General features: G+C 47.7%; 2 gene segments (V, D, J or C); both read right to left on the bottom strand.

Moving 5' to 3' along the window:
• Positions 1-9,406: 9,406 nt before the first annotated feature.
• LOC115931959 (probable non-functional immunoglobulin lambda variable 11-55) lies at positions 9,407-9,938 on the bottom strand. The segment is given in 2 exon segments: positions 9,407-9,774; positions 9,893-9,938. Coding segments are annotated over 2 exon segments (414 nt in total).
• A 3,687-nt stretch (positions 9,939-13,625) lies between these two features.
• On the bottom strand, positions 13,626-16,068 carry LOC101142289 (immunoglobulin lambda variable 6-57-like). The segment is given in 2 exon segments: positions 13,626-15,646; positions 15,772-16,068. Coding segments are annotated over 2 exon segments (447 nt in total).
• Positions 16,069-17,437: the final 1,369 nt, after the last annotated feature.

The raw sequence follows: 17,437 nt of genomic DNA, 5'->3' as shown, positions 1-17,437 counted from the left end.
CCGTGGCTGGAATAGCAGGAGACACAAAGCACCAAGGGTGTGTGCCCACCGGAGTCAGAATCGGATCTCTTCCTTCCCATGATGCTCAGGTAGACCTTACTGCCTGGTTCTCCTTCTTCTCCAGGAAGAGCAGCCCTTGGGAGAACTCCGGCGTCCTATGAGCAGGGAGCTTGTGGCAAGCAGGTTTGCCTGCACCTGAGGCAGATATAGAACAGGCTGCATGGGTCCTGAGGAGGGCAGCGAAGCCCATAGCCTGGGTATGGGAGGAGTCCTCAAAGGAATCACAGTCACGTTTTGAGCCTCCAGACAGACAAGGACTACTGCCTGGATGGCAGGAACCCAGCTGATCAGTCTGGAATGCTCTTTTCTCCTGCTGGGCAGGGCTGAAGACAGTTTCTCTCTGACCAGCTACTGTGGACCCAGAGTGATGACCAGCCTGAGCCATAGAGTTTGTGCCTGTGTAGGGATGCTCAGGCTGAGAATGAGGCAGCAGCAGTATGACCACAGTGCAGGGAGCTGGAGGGGCATGCAAGCCACGTGCTCACACCTGGAGTGGAGGGAAAGCCTCCTTGATAGAGCAACATTGAAGGCAGGCACTGCATTTATTGTCACATGATTGTGCTGTGAGACACCTTACATATTTGTATTTAGTTGTCAGAAAAACCTCATGGTGACCGAGACAGATGTTAAACTCACCTTTACCCTCCCTTGGCCCATGCCATAGGAGACACTTCCTGTACCATAGCTTCTGGAGTGGGAACCCTGCTACGGAATATGCTTTAAAGTGGTATCTGCCCATGTTGATGTGAAGACAGCTTTTCCTTTGTTTTCCCGTCACCTTCCGTTGAGGGGTGAGATCAGGCTCCTCCCTGTTAACCAGACCTGGCACTAGTGATCTCTTGGCACTGACAGTTTCTGTGGAAGTGACACTTTATAAACCAAGTCAGAGCTCTGAATTCTCTGGGACTGCCCAGCTTCCTGGAAACCCAGGCCACATGGGAGGCCTCAGGTAGGTCATTCAGCCAAGGCCGGCTTCACTGCAGACTCTCAATGAGGTCACCTTCAGTCGATTCCAACCCCTTCATACCAAATCAGCCCCAATCTGTGAAACTTTTTTGCTGAGGCTCCATCATAAGGGGAAATGAGTCACCCACAGCAGCCGTGTCTGAATTACTCACCTATGCCTACGAGCAAAAAAAGTGCATGTTTTATTCCACTCTTGAGGCTGGATAATTCTTGTTTCCTTATCTGTTTGTTTTTGCATAATAACAGATACAGCTCTTGCAGGAAACTCAAAACATAAAAGAGAATGAACACTGCAATCTGAGTTTTCTTCCTTTCATGTTCTGCAGCCTTTCAGGTTGTGATTCCAAATATAAAAGCCAGTAAGTTGGCCTGAACCCTGGAGGCGGAACTTGCAGTGAGCCGAGATCGCGCCACTGCACTCCAACCTGGGCGACAGGGCGAGACTCCGTCTCAAAAAAAATAAATAAATAGAAATTTTTAAAAAGCCAGTAAGTTTTTGCATATTCTTACAGAATTATTAACTGAACTATTAATAGCACTGACATCATGACAATCTTTTTCCTAAGGGTTTTTTATGTTTAGTTATTTATTCTTCATCTACTGTAGAGAGTCAGGTAGCAGCAGGAAGGAGGTTTCTCTGCTCCACTAAGACCGTCCCCAAGCTGGGAAGGCTGAACTGCTCCTCATCACCTTCCTAACACTCCTCCTCCCATTATCATGTGATATTCTTACTCTTTGTTCATTTTCTCCTCCAGTTGGAAACTCAAAAAGGTAAATCTGTTTTCTAGTTTTGCTGTTTCTCTTTTTGTGTGTGCTCATGTTTAAGATGCAACCATACACAAGAAATTTGGAGGGAATCGGCAATGATAGGCACTTGTACCAACAGCTTTAAATACCACGAATGGTAGTGACTTTGTCTTGAACATGACAACCCTCTTATCTTTGAATCAAAACCTTCACTTTTTAGATGAACTTTGGGGTCGTCACTTCCTTTCCTATACCTGGTTTTCATGAGATCATAAGAATGTGTGTGATTGTTTCTTGATTTCTTATCCAAAACAAAAATTTAATTCTACAATTTTGTGAGATAAAAATTTCATTTAGAAAAGTATATATTATATATTTCTTCACCCAACATATTCGCTCGAACAGAAATGCACTGGTGAAAATACTGTGATTTTTTTTTTTTTTTTTTTTTTTTTTTTTGAGACAGTCTCGCTCTTTCGCCCAGGCTGGACTGCAGTGGTGCTATCTAGGCTCACTGCAAGCTCCGCCTCCCAGGTTCACACCGTTCTCCTGCCTCAGCCTCCTGAGTAGCTGGGATTGCAGGCGCCTGCCACCACACCCAGCTAATTTTTTGTATTTTTAGTAGAGATGGGGTTTCACTGTGTTAGCCAAGATGGTCTCGATCTCCTGACCTCCTGATCCGCCCACCTCCCAAAGTGCTGGGATTACAGGCGTGAGCCACCACGCCCGGCCATGATATTTCTTTATTAATTTCTGGGGAAATGGTCAGTCTTTCTTGAGGGATGCCCTTTTTCATCCTTGTAAGACCATGCTGATGCATGCTGCCCGTGGGAGGCCAAAGGGTCAATGAATCCCCTGGCATTGTGTCCAGTCACTCCATTTCCTTCTCCCGTAGCTTTTCAGGGAAGCAGCCCTGAGAACTCAGAGGATCTTTCTCTGATTGAAGCATCTGACCTCTGGTTGATATCTCTAAACATGCTGTTTTTTCAAAAATCATGTTCACTATCTTCCAATGACTGTGCAAATGTCTCAACCCACATCCTCCCAGATGCTCAAGATAATCCTTCATTGATATAAAATGGACTCTAATTGCTAATATTCTGAGAAAGTTTTGCTTCTATGTTCATTAATGAGACTGTCTTGTATTATTCAAATCTGTTTCTGTTTCTGTTGAGTTTAGTTTTACTCTTTTGCTGGAACATCAAAATAAGTATGTGTGTTTGTGTTTGTGTGTGTGTGTATGTGTGTATGTTTATAATTTTATACAAAGGTCCAGACTGTATAAATGGCAGTTAGCACTCTCTAACCCAGCCCTCTACAAGGAGGTTTAGAAATAGTGGATAGAACGAGATAACAAGCTCCTCATGCCCAGACGATAGGACTGAAAGGCAGTGGTAATGTGCACCCAGAAACCTTGACCTCATCCCTAAAAGAACTCCTGATCTAAAGACTGAGGATTTTGAAGTGGACTGAGATTCTGGCCATGCTGGAGAAGCTCCAGGGTTCTTCTTGCTGAGTCTAAGTTGTTAGGATGGGAACTTCCCCAGTTCCAAGTGTTTCTCATTCTGTGCCCAGGAAACATTGTAGTTCAAGTTCCTTTGAGCAAATTTGTTCCTGCTGTGTGACTTGTCTCTGCTTGAAGGGCAGGCTTGGACAAGGACTCCATGAGGGTGGAGGATAAAATAGGAAGCATTGGCGTGTGAGTCTAGTGCTCAGTGGCTCCTGAGGTGCAGGAAGTGGCTCCTGCTTGGTGGTGCAGGTGCAGGAAGTCATACTTCAGTGAGGACACTGCTTGCTCAAGTGTATGAGAACCAGTATTTTCCTATGTGGCCTGGCCCAGAGCCCTGCCCTCTCAGGAACAGTCCAACAGCACCCCCTGCTGGGCTCCGATTCCCAAGTCGGGTGGCCCCTCAGACACAGACCCAGCTCTTCTGGAAGGACATCCTGACCATTGCAAATGGATCTTTCAACTCATGACCTAAGGGAGTAGAATGAGTGGGTCCTCTCTGCAGTGTTTACAGCTGAGACATTATTTCTTTCACGTTAGTCATGGTCTGCAAAGAGCTAATCACAGAATGTGTTTCAGGATGCACAGTGATGATTTACCAGATATCAGCATCACCAGGCGTGTGAGTGTGTTGCTCCCAGGGGCCTGTGGTCATCACCAGTCTGTGGTCATCTTGAACCCAGTCTAAGGCTTAATGTTCTGCTGAGCCTCCAGGTGGTTCATACCTGGGGATAATTCTACGTGGGCTTCTTTTAGAGGTTGACTTATTTTGTTATTGTCGTTATTGTCGTGAGGGTCGCCTGTGAGATTCCTTCAGCTCCTACTGCACAAGCCTTGGCATTATAGCCCATAAGAATGATGCTGTCAGAAAAAAAGTGTCTCTTGCTCTGTTTTGCCTCTGACTTCTTTTGCTATTTAATATTATCCTGGTAATACCTCTTTTCTTTTGACCATGTTATATATTTAAGGTATTTTAGTCTAATTTTATAATTTTCGTCAATATGTGGATGGATATAAAAAGACAATTCTCAAAAGTGGAACCCCTCCTTTCTTTTTGGATGTTCTCCCCATACTACTGGCCTGAGGAACCCTCACGTCCCATTTCCCCACCCTCACTGGGCCCTGATTCATTTTATTCGTTAAAAAGATCCCTGGATTTAATGGGGGTTGGATTCACGAAGCCTAGGTCTCAGAGAACTTCTATTCATCCAACATCTTTCCAACCAAAGAACCAGAGACAAGCACTAGAAATGTGGAGTCAACCTGGAGGCTTGAGGCCTTCATGGCTCTGAGAGCTGGGTCGTTACTGAGGAGGGGCTGCCCTGCACCTGGGAACAGAGCAGCTCTTCCAGAGGCAATCTCAAAACAAAGAGAAACCTAACTTCCCTGTGGGTTCAGAGCCCAAAGGGTGATCAGCAAAGCCAGGGCCAGATGTAGGGACATGTGAAGCCCATGAGGGCCATACCTGCCAAACTTCTGCTGCTCTTCTCATCCCAGCAGACAACAACGAGGGCTATCTTTGTTACTGTGGACATAGTGATTATGTTTTCATTGGGAGACCAGTAAGAAAAGGTGTCTTTTCATTGAATCCGTAAAGATAAACAGAAAATACCATTAAGCCCTCTGGTTTTAGGAGCACGTGTGATAGCATCAGCAAAAACCTGAGCTGGTCTTGGTCGTATTCACTCAAGCAGGCAGAAAAAGGGCAAAGATGGATCTGACAGAAGAGTTGGGAGGCCAATTTCTATCTAATTTTCTCATATGACAGTGACTGTTGGTGGTGACTGAGGCTGCTGTGCTGCCCCTGAATAAATGTCACCATCATCCTCATGCACTGACTGGAACCCAGAGAAAGTCAGGGAGGCTGAACTGCCGACTGGAAGAGGGGACCTGACCTGTGATTGCCCAGCATTAAACTTTTCCACCAGCAGGTGTCCAGAGCATTTCCTGGCTGAACCTGATAGCAGGATCCCTTACCCTCCATGCCACTGGTGGTTCCTGTGACTTCATGGAGATTCAACCTGAGGGTGGCTGAATCACCACAGGCTAAGCCCTGACTTCTAGCTGGAGACATAGAGAATCCTGGAAACTGAAGATGTCCAGAATAATGTGTACCCAGAGAGAAGAGAGGGGTGTGTGTGTGTGTGTGTGTGTGTGTGTGTGTGTGTGTGTGAAAGAGAGAGAGAGAGAACATGTGTCTTCCAGGACCCATTCCTGCCTAGGCAGAGCCTAAAGTGAGTGGCAGCCTGCCTCACGGCCAAAATGTGATCTTGAAATAGCAATTATTAAAAATGCTCAGGCAGCATCCTTTCAATAAGTACCTAAGCCTAAACTGGGGAGTACTGCATTGACACATTCATAGGCTGATCAGTGAAGGGAGAAACCACCTAAATGAGGATATTAATGTGGCATTTCTATGTCTTTCCTCATTGAATTAAACGCAAGTACAGGTTCTATGATCACTGAGCTGAGAATCTTTTCAAAGGAGAATATTCTTTCCAGTAGATTTAATATTATCACAAAATTAAAACAAACCAATTTCATTATTCTCACATTCTAAGACTCTAGTATGTTTAAACGTTAAATTAAGAGCATGTTTTGAAAACCTCTCAATAGGGGCAGGAACACCTATATTTAAGACTCCTCTACCTTTACTTTAAAGAAACACATCACTTTCCATTTGGAGGGGAATGTCAGAATTCTATCAGCCACATAGATCTTTTTATAAAGTATGATTTTACATTTTATTTATTCATTCAATCAACTGGGAATTGCTGTATTGTACAAATACAATGTTGTACAAAAATCACAGAATGTTACAAAATAAAAAGTACAAACTGCATTACTTAATAAATGTGACTACAATTAGGCAAAGTGGCAATATGATAGATTTTAGGTGGGAAACATTAACACAACAAACCATACAATCTCTGCAGACATTTGTACATTATAAAATAGGATGATCCTATTTTGCCTTTTAAAAGAATTTAAAAGGAGTATTAAGACGGTATCTTCTGCTATGAAATAACTGCCGAGGTTGGCTCCAGGCATTTATGCCATTAGCTTTTAAATCTCTTAGGGGACTCCAACATGCTATATTGCAGTAGGTTTAGCTTGTCACAGAGTCTTATACCATGTTAAGATTACCTTAAAACAAAATCACAAACATAAATAAAAACAATTGAGATCACCCGACATTCTGCTCTAAACATCAATCTAGTGCAGATTAGTCACTCTGCCATCAGCAAGCATCAGACTTTCATTCAAGTAAGACCTGGTACAATCCGTTAAAGAAGAAGAAAGAAAAAAACTTCCCACAATCCTCTGTTAAGTATTTCTCTCTAAAAGATTGACCATTTCTAAACAAATAATGGTTCCAAAACAACAAATCTATTTGTATCAAAATGTAATGGGCCAATCATTTGGTAACAAGAATGCATCAATATAAGTTTCTAAGAATTGTAAAATTCAAATTTCAACAGCGTAACTACCAAATCACAAACTCTGTTCAAAATAATAAATTTTATATAAAACACTTCTCTTAATTTCTGCCTGAAAGCTGCTTGTCAAAAGTAATGTACTGTCATAGATGAAGGTACACCATTTTTTAATGTTGTGTAAAAATACACTTTTGCAGAAAATAGGCTACCAGGAATGAACAGATTTACACTGTGAGAAATTAGCTTTCAAATTAAGCAGTGCTCACTTAAACAGAAAATTACAGATGCAGTAAAATCACCCAAAACTATCATGAAACATCATTTAGACGCCCAGCAACTTTTAGTTCCGAGAAAACATTTTAAAAGATGATTATGGCGTTACACTCACAGAAAAGCTATTAGGAAGTGCCAGCTGCGGTGGCTCACGCCTGTAATCCCAGCGCTGTAGGAGGCCGAGGCGGATGGATCACGAGGTCAGGAGATCGAGACCATCCTGGCTAACACCGTGAAACCTCGTCTCTACTAAAAATACAAAAAATTAGCCGGGCGTGGTGGTGGGCGCCCGTGGTCCCAGCTACTCGGGAGGCTGAGGCAGGGGAATGGCGTGAACCCAGGAGGCGGAGCTTGCAGTGAGCCAAGGTCGCGCCACTGCACTCCAGCCTGGGCAACACTGCGAAACTCCATCTCAAAAAAAAAAAAAAAAAAAGGAAAGAAAAGCTGTTAGGAACTTTACAAGTGTTATTACCCTGATTAGAGTTCATGTCATTCTCCAAGCACAAGTTCTGTATGCAATTTTCCCAGGGTGTAAGGTTTTCAGACATTTCAAGGGTAGGCATTTTATTCAGAATATGTGGCCCCAGAGTGAGCAAGTTATTCATTGCGTTGCCTTTGCTTTTGAGTCTGTTTGCACCAGTTGTCGTACTTGGTTAGGATAGGAGTGATCAAATACTGCATCCTAGTGCCCGTTACTGAGCCAACTGGGCCAAATACTAGGCCTTAGGCAATCCTCTGGGCCCAAATAATGAATCATGGTAGATAGACACTGTGGGCCTCTCCAGCCTCCCTCTAGTAGTTCAGTGCTATTCACATTCAGCATCTACCCTATGTACACAGGGTACCCAGCCACGCCCCATTTTGGGCAGCCGCGATAATAAGCTTCCCCGTGTCGCCCTCACCCAGGGAGCTAAAGTGGTGGAGACGATCCGGATGGGGCGCACCCTCTGCTCCGCAGCTCCTGGTGCAGGCTCGGGTCTAGCACGGGGTCTTGCTGACAGCACCGTAGAGGCCGTTGCCATGGGGAATGATGTGGAATCGGTGCTGATTCTTCTGCGTAAGCCCATGTCCTGCTTCTTGCCTGGGCCAGGTGCAAGGCTAGCTTCTCCTGTGATCCGACCTGGAGAGAACCACCTTGCTAGCGCCCCTCTGGGCAGCCTCGCTGCTGCTGGTCTGGTCGGGGAACCTCAGCCTCTGGGTGGGGCCTTAGTGCAGCGTCTTCACCTGCAGCTTCGCCATGTCTTCTCTCTCTCCCAGCCCCGCAGGCTCATCTCCGCCATGTGCTCCTCTCCTGGTGGACCCTGGCGAGGATCCGGGCTCCCCGGGGGTGATGCAGCCTCCATCCTGGGTGGCGGCCTGGGTTTGGCGCTGCTTGCTCAGGGGGAAGTTTCTATCAGGCCCCTCCCGAGCTGCCGCTAAGCCGCGGGCTCCACTCAGGGTAGTCAGGCGCAGCAGCTCCTCCAGGAGCCGGGTGGAGGAGCCCTGCCAAGGCAGGCGGGACCGGGCCATGCACCAGGAGCCTTGCAGCTCCCAGACCCATGCAGAGATCCACATGGATCATCTTTGACTGTCAAGTTAAAGAGATAAAACAAAACTAAACTAACAAAACCAAACTAAAAAAAAAAAAAAAAAAAAGAGGTGGGGCGCGGTGGTTCACGCCTGTAATCCCAGCACTTTGGGAGGCCGAGGAGGGCGGATCCCGAAGTCAGGAGTTCCAGACCAGCCTGACCAACATGGTGAAACCCCGTCTCTACTAAAAAATACAAAAAATTTAGCCGGGCATGGTGGCGCACGCTTGTAATCCCAGCTACTCAGGAGGCCGAGGCAGGAGAATCGTTTGAACCAGGGAGCCTTAGGTTGCAGTGAGCCGAGCTCACTCCACTGCACTCCAGCCTGGCTGACAGCAAGACTCTGTCTCAAAAAAAAAAGGAAAGAAAAGCAATCTTAAAAATAAAACAATAACAAACAGTGAGAGTCATCCTGCAGAGCTGCCAGGGCTGTTCGCCTATTCAACCCGTGGTAACCATTTATTCTAGAGGCAGGGCAGAATTGCTGGCTACTGGTGGGAAGACGGTAATGTCTGCTGACATTTTATTTCATATATTATACATATACATGATACATAATTTTATACAACTCTTGTATACAGTGGTATTATGTATTATGCCATCTGGATGTATTTCAGCTGTTTCACAACTCTTTTACTAGTGGAAATTGGTTAGTAATGTTAGTATTTCTTAGTATTGGTATAAGTTTTTGTGTTTTCATTTTAGCTGCTTAGAGTCACTATGGGCATTATGTGAAAAAAATGGGAGAGAGTTATAATGTGCCACCATTTTTAACAACAATGCAGTATTTAATGTGATTTTATTAACCACTGAAGTTCTTAACCAGTTCAGTAAAAATGACAAGCTTAAAACCTTGGTTTTTGTCCGACTTCCTCATCTGTCTCACTGTGATTAGCACTACTTTCGTACACCTGGCAGTAATAATTGGCCTCGTCCTCAGGCTGGAGCCCAGAGATGAGCAAAAACGCTGTGTTACTTGAGGTCTCCTTGGAGCCAGAGACTCGACTGGGGACCCCAGGTCCCAGCTGCTTGTCTGAGTCTGAGTAGTAATACAGGAATAACCTGGGAGAGCTCCCTGGCTTCTGCTGGTACCAGAACATGTTTTTACCACCAACACTGAGGTCACTGCTCAGGGTACAGGGGAGTCTGGCTGTTGCTCCCGGGGATGCAGACAGGGAGGGCGGCTGAGTCAGCACGGGCCGGGAGAGGGAACCTGCAGACACAGACACAGCACAGTGAGGAGCAGGGTCAGGGCGCAGCTGCTGAGGGATCTGAGCCATGAGGGACAGATCAGGCTGGGGACCACCCTGGGCTCTGAGCCCTGTCCCTACGTGTGCAGTGAGAGAGCAGCAGGAGGAGGAGAGGAGTCAGGGCCATAGTGGACACAGCTGCCTCTGAGGCCACAGACCTAGGGGTGGGCTGCCCCAGGCCTCTCTTATCCCAGCGTCACTGGGCTCACAGATGAGGGGCTGACCATGCAAATGTGTCCCCGTATTGCCTCTCCCCCAGCTGCACTCGCAGGGACCAGGCCCTTGGACAGGGAGGCTGGCATGAAGCAAGAGTTTGCCCCACGGGTGGGACCAGAGAAAGCAGCAGCTGCTGGGACCACACACAGGGTCATGTGTAGAGGACTCTGCCAGGCACAGATGGGACAAGGCTGCAGAGTCCCAGGAGGAAGTGAAGGAGCAGCCCTGGGCCTCTGTCAGTTGAGGGCTCCCCAGCGGTGAGCACCTGTCCTGCAGAAATACACAGAGAAGGTCTCACCGCGCCCCCTGCTGGTCTGCAGGCAAATTTCTCCTTTTGCAATGATCCAGAATCCTCCCTCTGCTTTGTTTGTGTAACTCTTGTCTTTCAAACATGCAGGAAGAATTCCTACAGGGAGCAATGCAGCTGTGGTCCTGGTGCCACCTCTGACCCCGGGCCTCCCTCTGTGGGGCAGGGGGCCAGCAGGGGTGGCCTGCATGTAATCTTGGTCCAGGAAAGTGTGTGACCTGCCCTGGAGCTGAGGACACAATGCCAGGGTGGAGCACCAAGACAATCTCTTCACCAGGAGGCTCTTACTCGGGATGCTGCTGTGACTAGGAGTTCACCGAGGGGAAACACACCATGCTAGATCTCAGGCCCTTCCTGAGGAAGGTGCTGGGAGGAGACACTGAGGCAGACACTGAGGTGGGGGCTGCAGGAGCATATGGAGGCTGGAGGGGGTATGGGCCCAGGTGTGCAGCAGGAAGGATGCACAGGGCCCTCATGCTGATTCTCCTCCATCTGCTGGCTAGAGGGCTTGACCGCGGCTGTGCCTGTCATCAGCTCTCCTATTAGAGACTCAGTTCTGGGGAAGTTCCAGGACAAGTTCTAGAACCTGAGACAGGAGATTGGGCAGGGGACATTCCTGGGAGGCTGGAGAAACAGGATGGCAGAGAAATTAGGGAAGGGGAGGAGTGGCAGGTGTCTCTGAGGTAGGACACATGGACAGGGATCACTGAACCCCAGGCTGTCGGAGAGCAGGAGATGGCCCAGAGTGTGTGGCGGGTAGAGGCCGACTCTGAGGGAAGCCCTGATGCCATCACTGCCACAGGCAGGGCAGGTGGAAGGGCAGGGCTGAAAGCTATGGTAGGCTTGGTGTACATCTGTCCCACTGTGACCATGGCATGACAGTGTAGAAACAAGTTAGCTCAATTCAGAGGCAATAACAGCTGCAGGGACTCATTTTCCTCCTGGGTAAAGAAAAATGCAGGTCTTAAAATAACCATGTGACAGGAGACTCAGGTTGCGTTGTTATTCATTCATTCATTCATTCATTCATTTATTGACCCATTTCCCATTTAGAAAAAAAAAAGTGCAGCTCGTTGTCAGCACTCATTTCTTGGGCAAATGGGAAATGGATTCAACACATATTTAAGGAAGGGCTGGCATGGATCAGACACTGGAGATGCAACAGGGCCAGGGACAGGACCCAGATCATGGAGCAGGAGATACTGGGAAGAAGAAGAGGATAAAGATGGCTCCAGAGGACATCCCCAGTCTGAGGATTTCATGGTGTTCCCCAGAGGAGTCGATGGCTAAGAGCCAAGGTCTTCCACAGACCCTCTCTCCACAGCATGCAGCTCAGGGTATATAAGGGTCTCAGTGGCTGCAGGGCCTGTTGGGGGAAAGCCCTGAGACACCTAAGCTTTGACTTCACATGGGGCTCAGGTAGATGAGCCGGGGAAGGAGGGCGCTGCCCCTGTCCTGAGGGGGAATGCAGCAGCAGTGCTGGTGGCGGCCATGGAAGTGTCCCACTCAGATGCCTCTTTGGGAGAACCTGCAGGAGGACCACAAGTGACTAACATGTCCCCTGCCCCTGGGCTGGCTCCAGGCAATGAGGACCCCAGGGTCCCTCCAGCCAGGTCTTCCTGCAGGAAGCAGGGCACTTCTAGTGGGCACCCCTGGGAAAGAACCCACTCAGTCGGCTGAGGCTTTGTCTGACGTCTGACCTGCCTGTGGGCTGGGGCAATTCCTACTAATCCCCCTTCCCTCTCTCCTTTCATGGGGGTCAGAGCCATGGTCTGAAGCCCACCCACCCCCCATGCCAAGTCCTTCCCGGTTTCTCTTTCACCAGTGTTTCTACCCTCCAAAAAAGACATTACTTTTTTTGTCTAATTATTATAGAATCTACTTATCAAAGGGGCCAAACTAAAAAAAAAAAGACTTCTATTTTAGAGAGAACATCCCATCCATGGCGCTGTGAGAGGCACTACTGTGCCATGAGTAGCCTCATCCTCAAGCTTGAGACCAAAGATATGCAAAGCCTCAGCACTGGCGACGGCATCCACTCACACAGAGAAGAGGCTGGGGACCCTGAGCCCTGGTTCTGCTTGAATCTCAGTAGAATCTCAGTAGATACCAGGGAGGGAAGGCTCCCTGCCTTGTCATGTTTCCAGTAAATGTCATAGCAAACAACATTGGTGTTACTGCTCAGGGTGCAGGTGAGTCTGAATGATGATCCCAGAGATGCACAGGAGGAGTCACAGAGCATCCAGATAATCAGAGAATAATCAGCGAGGCTGCCATTCTGTGCTACATAGTGAAAATCAGCACCATCCCCAGCCTGGAGCCCAGAGATGGCCAGGGAGGCCAAACTGCCTAACATGGGGCTGGGAAATTCCCTGAGGTCCCTGAGAGATGGTTGTTACCCCCTCTGGGTCTGAGGTTTGGGGACATGTCCCATGTGCTCCTGAATCCAAGCTGTGCCTTGATTGACAGTATTATGGCTGTTTCCAGGGTGGGTGATTGTAATTGTCAGTCCCAGAGGCTTGGTCAGTGAAAGAGGCTGTCAGTGCCATGTGGACCACAGACCCAGGAGGGTGGAGAGAAAGAGAAAACAATGAGCCCTGTGAGAAAGGGAGTGGAGCAGAGGTGGGCTGAGGACCGCATAGACCCTTCTCCCCAGAGCAGGATGTGCCTCAGCTGGGCAGGGAGGGAAGAGGACAAAAAGCAGAGGGGCCAAGCCATGGTGCAGGTGCTCAAGAGATCTGCACCCTAAGACTCCAGCAGTAACAGTGAATGTTCCTAACGCTCTTTTAGTCTCTACAGGTCTCACTGGGAGAGAATTTCCTACATTCAAATATGTCCCTGCACCCGGATCACCTCCAGGACCCCTCAGCCATAGGCAATGTCTCTCTTGTCTGGAGGAAGAAGAGGAGGATGAGGAGTTGACCTGAACCAGGCCCCACAGGGTGAGAGAGCCTGATCCTAGACTGCCTGAGTGTCCCTGAAGGTCCTGACAGCTGCAGTCACTTCCCATCTCAGCTCAGTGAGCTCACTGTGTGCTCAGCTCCCCTCAACCTCCTGAGGGGCTTCCCAGCTGGCAGGGCCAGACATGCTCACCCCCTGAGACAGCCTCACAGGTCCCCTGCTGACCCCGTGTCCCTTGACATCACCAGGACACAGCCCTGCTGACTCACTGAGGGTCTCACAGGTGTGGCCTTGATTGTGCTGTTCACGCCCCAGATGCTGGCGCTCAGGGAGGAGATGGGGAAGCCAGGCGGACTGTTCTTAGAGACTGCAGGAAACGACCTGAGGAGGAGGTAAGCAAGCAAGCACAGTGTTTTTTTGTTTTGTTTTGTTTTTTGAGACGGAGTCTCGCTCTGTCAGCCAGGCTCTGGAGTGCAGTGGCGCAAACTCGGCTCACTGCAAGCTCCGCCTCCCAGGTTCACGCCATTCTCCTGCCTCAGCCTCCCGAGTAGCTGGGACTACAGGTGCCCGCCACCACGCCTGGCTAATTTTTTTGTATTTTTAGTAGAGACAGGATTTCACTGTGTTAGCCAGGATGGTCTCAATCTCCTGATCTCGTGATCCACCGGCCTCAGCCTCCCAAAGTGCTGGGATTACAGGCGTGAGCCACCGCGCCTGGCCCACAGTGTTCTTATTCATATTTAATTTTACAAAACAAAACAAGAAGTATTCTTAAAGACCTCATCTGCACCTGATACACTTCTCTACCTAGGATTCCGCAAAGCATCGCCTCTGTTCATGGAGGCATTTCCAGCTTATTTTTGAAGTAGATCACTTTCTATCCAATTCTGAAATCATCCTTTTCACCTAAATTATCACAAGGTTTGAGGATAATCTCGATCTTTTCAGCCTCCATGAATTTACCTATCATGGACATTTGTTATAAATACAGTCATTTCTAGACATTTCATTTCTAGATATTTGCATTTGTTCCTTTCACTGAGCATAATTTTTCAAGGTCCGTTCATATGGAGCTCATTTCAGCACTTCCACCTTTCAATGGCTGAGTCACATGACCTTAGATGGAAGAAGGCTCTATTATATTTCCATGTGCATTGTACAAAAGTGCAAAGCAGGGGTGTCCCATCTTTTGATTTCCCTGGGCCACAATGGAAGAAGAATTGTCTCGGATCACACATAAAACTGATACTAACTGTTAGTATCAATAGCTGGTGAGCTACAGAAAATTGCAGAAAAATCATAATGTTTTATGAAAGTTTACAAATTTGTGTTGGGCCACATTCAAAGCCTTTCTGGGCTGCATGCAGCCTGCGGGCTGTGGGTTGGAGATTGATGGAAGGCATTGTGTGCTGTCCTAGTCAGAGCTAAACTCTGTGTTACAGGATCTGGTTAGGGCTTCTACACCTCTAAGTAGCACAATCTCTCACTTCTTGTTGCTTGGAAAAACCATTCAACCATGAAAACATTGAAGTTCGGTGTTATTGTTTTGTCTCATAGATGGGAACCAGAAACAAAAATTAGAAAACCAGCCTCATGCTCAGCAGAATGGCATAAACACATTTCAAAGCCAAGCTTCTTAGTAGCTGAAGACATGCTCTTTAACTGAGTATCTCAACCTGGGCTGATTTTGTCCCCAAGCATGGGACATGTGGCAGTGTCTCAAGACAGTCTTGTTGTCACAAATGAGGGGAGGGTGTTAATAGTATCTAAGGGTAGAGGCCAGAGATGCAAGTCAATATCTTATACTGTGCAAGGCAGCCCCAACCAGAACATCAATCATGGTGTGGCTCAGAGACCCGATTATAAACTACATTTATCCCACAATTGATCGTGCACATATCAGAAAATCAGCCATCAAGGTGTGGAAAAACAGATTGGTATTTTGAAAAGGAAAAGAGGAAGTCATAAGCAAAGTTCACCTCAAGCACTTAGACAGGAGAGATGGGAGAGCTACCCTCTCCGGTGGAGACAGGCTGAGACTGGCCCAGGTAGAGATGCTCTGGGGAGTTTCTGTCTCACTTCCCCATGGGTCTGGAGCACTGTGTGATTGCTGCTATCATAAGACTGACAGTAGTAGTCAGCCTCGTCCTCAGTCTTCAGTCCAGAGATGGTGAGGGAGGCAGAGTTGGAGGAGCTGTCGATGGAGCCAGAGAACCGATCAGGGACCCCAGAGGGTCTTTGGTTATCCTCATAGATCACAGTGGTGGGGGCACTGCCCGGGCGCTGCTGATACCACTGCACATAGTTGCTGGCAATGCTGCCACTGCTGCGGGTGCAGGAGATGGTTACCGTCTGCCCCGGAGACTCCGACACAGAGTGGGGCTGAGTCAGCATAAAATTGGCCCAAGAACCTGCAAGAAGAGAGCAACACAGAGATCAGTGGGGAGAGATGAAGACTGGTTCCCAGGCAGGAGGAACAGATCATCAGCCCAGGTGACATCCAGGAACGCTCCCTGAATTCCTTGCAGGCAGCCACCTGTGCAGTGAGCGAGGAGGGTGAGAAGTAGTGGAGCCCAGGCCATAGTGGAGATGCTCCAGGCTCTGCTTCCTGAGCTACCACCAGGACTGATCCCACCAGCCCTTCTTATCTGTCACGCGTATCCTCAGAGTGGTAGGGCTCCATGCAAATTTCTCCCTTTCTGGAGGTTGCACAACCCCCTCCTTTGACCTCAGACAAGGTTATGGCTGAAAAGTGGTCATAGAAGGGGGAGGAGCAACACCATCTGGAGGGCACAGAAACACCAGCAGGTGGAGGGAAAACAGCAGAGGATCTGGGGAGCTCTGATTAGTTGCTTAGACCACAGCGCCCTCTGGTGGATGCGGGAGTCATGTCCACCCTGGGCAGTTGCAGGTGCAGGTGCAGGTGCAGGTGCTCAGGGCCCCTGACCTGTCCTTCCATCCTGCACTGCTCCCAACTCCAGCCACTGTCCAGGGGGCCTCTGCTCAGCATCCTATGCTCACTGTACACTTAAACTTTGAAATATGTTCAGATAGGCCAAGACTCAGTACTCTGGTTAAGACATTCTCTTTCACTTTGTGTTATTGGAGATCGGGAATATCAGCGAGAATGGGCTCTGCCTTCTGGAGGGGCCACATAGGGTGAGGTTGGGAACCCTTCACTGCTAGGTCTAGCCCTCCGAGCACGAAGAGGGAGGAACCCTGGGATCAGGGGCCAGATTTCACCATCAGGGACACCAGGAGTTTTTTTTCAGGCCTCTCACTTCTGAGCAGACTGATTGCTCGCCCTGCTGGGCTGTGATAACTATGGTTTGTGCTTCTCTAGTTAACAGTGTTAAGTGTCTTCTCTAATGCGTGGATTTTAGTTTCATAGTTACTTGTTCTTGAGTCTCTCCAGAGAGGTATTTTTAAATTTTTCATTTATTTTATTTGTATTTATATTTAGTTTGATTTTATGACTTCTATTTTTTCTGAGAATTTATCCTTTTTCATTTGTTTCAAGAATGCCTGAAATTGCTCATCAACAGGATTTTATGGTGGCTGATTTCAATATATCTGTCAGGTAATTTCAACCCTAAATCATCTCAGCGTTGATGTCTGGATTGCCTTTTCTCATTCAAATGGTGAATTTTTCTACTTCTTGATATAACAAGTGTTTCTTTGAATTGTATCCTAGATATTTTGAATATTATATTATGAGACTATCTTGAGGATTTTCAATAGATCTGAAAGTGTCTGCTTTTGGTTTGTTGGTTTCCTCTACTATTTTTTGTGTTGTCATTCTCAGGAGAAATGGGTCCCAGTCTCCTTTGGAAGTGTTTAGTTTCAAGGTTTTCAATCAGTCTAATCATATTGGAAATGCATCTTCCAGCAGGCTTTCTATCGGCTAAGATATTCCTGAGGCCTTATGTCTCTCTCATCCTCTATCTTAATCTTCCTCTATAAAGTTAGTCAAATATGTTTCAGTGTTGCTGACACCTTGGGGAAGGGGAAATGCACTTTTGATCTGAAGTGGCATCTTTCACCAAACCAGTTACTCACATACCTAGTGACCCCCATTATACACTTCTCTCTAAAGCTATAGGGCTAAAGGATGAGCTGCATGAATTCTCAACATCCTCACAAACCTCGTCTTCCCCAAGCCTGCCCCCAGTGCTGCGAACAGTTCCTTGCCTTTACAGGTG

Source organism: Gorilla gorilla, chromosome 23 (assembly GCF_029281585.2).
Source record: "Gorilla gorilla gorilla isolate KB3781 chromosome 23, NHGRI_mGorGor1-v2.1_pri, whole genome shotgun sequence".
Taxonomy (NCBI): domain Eukaryota; kingdom Metazoa; phylum Chordata; class Mammalia; order Primates; family Hominidae; genus Gorilla; species Gorilla gorilla.
This window is presented reverse-complemented; position numbering and strand designations above follow the sequence as displayed.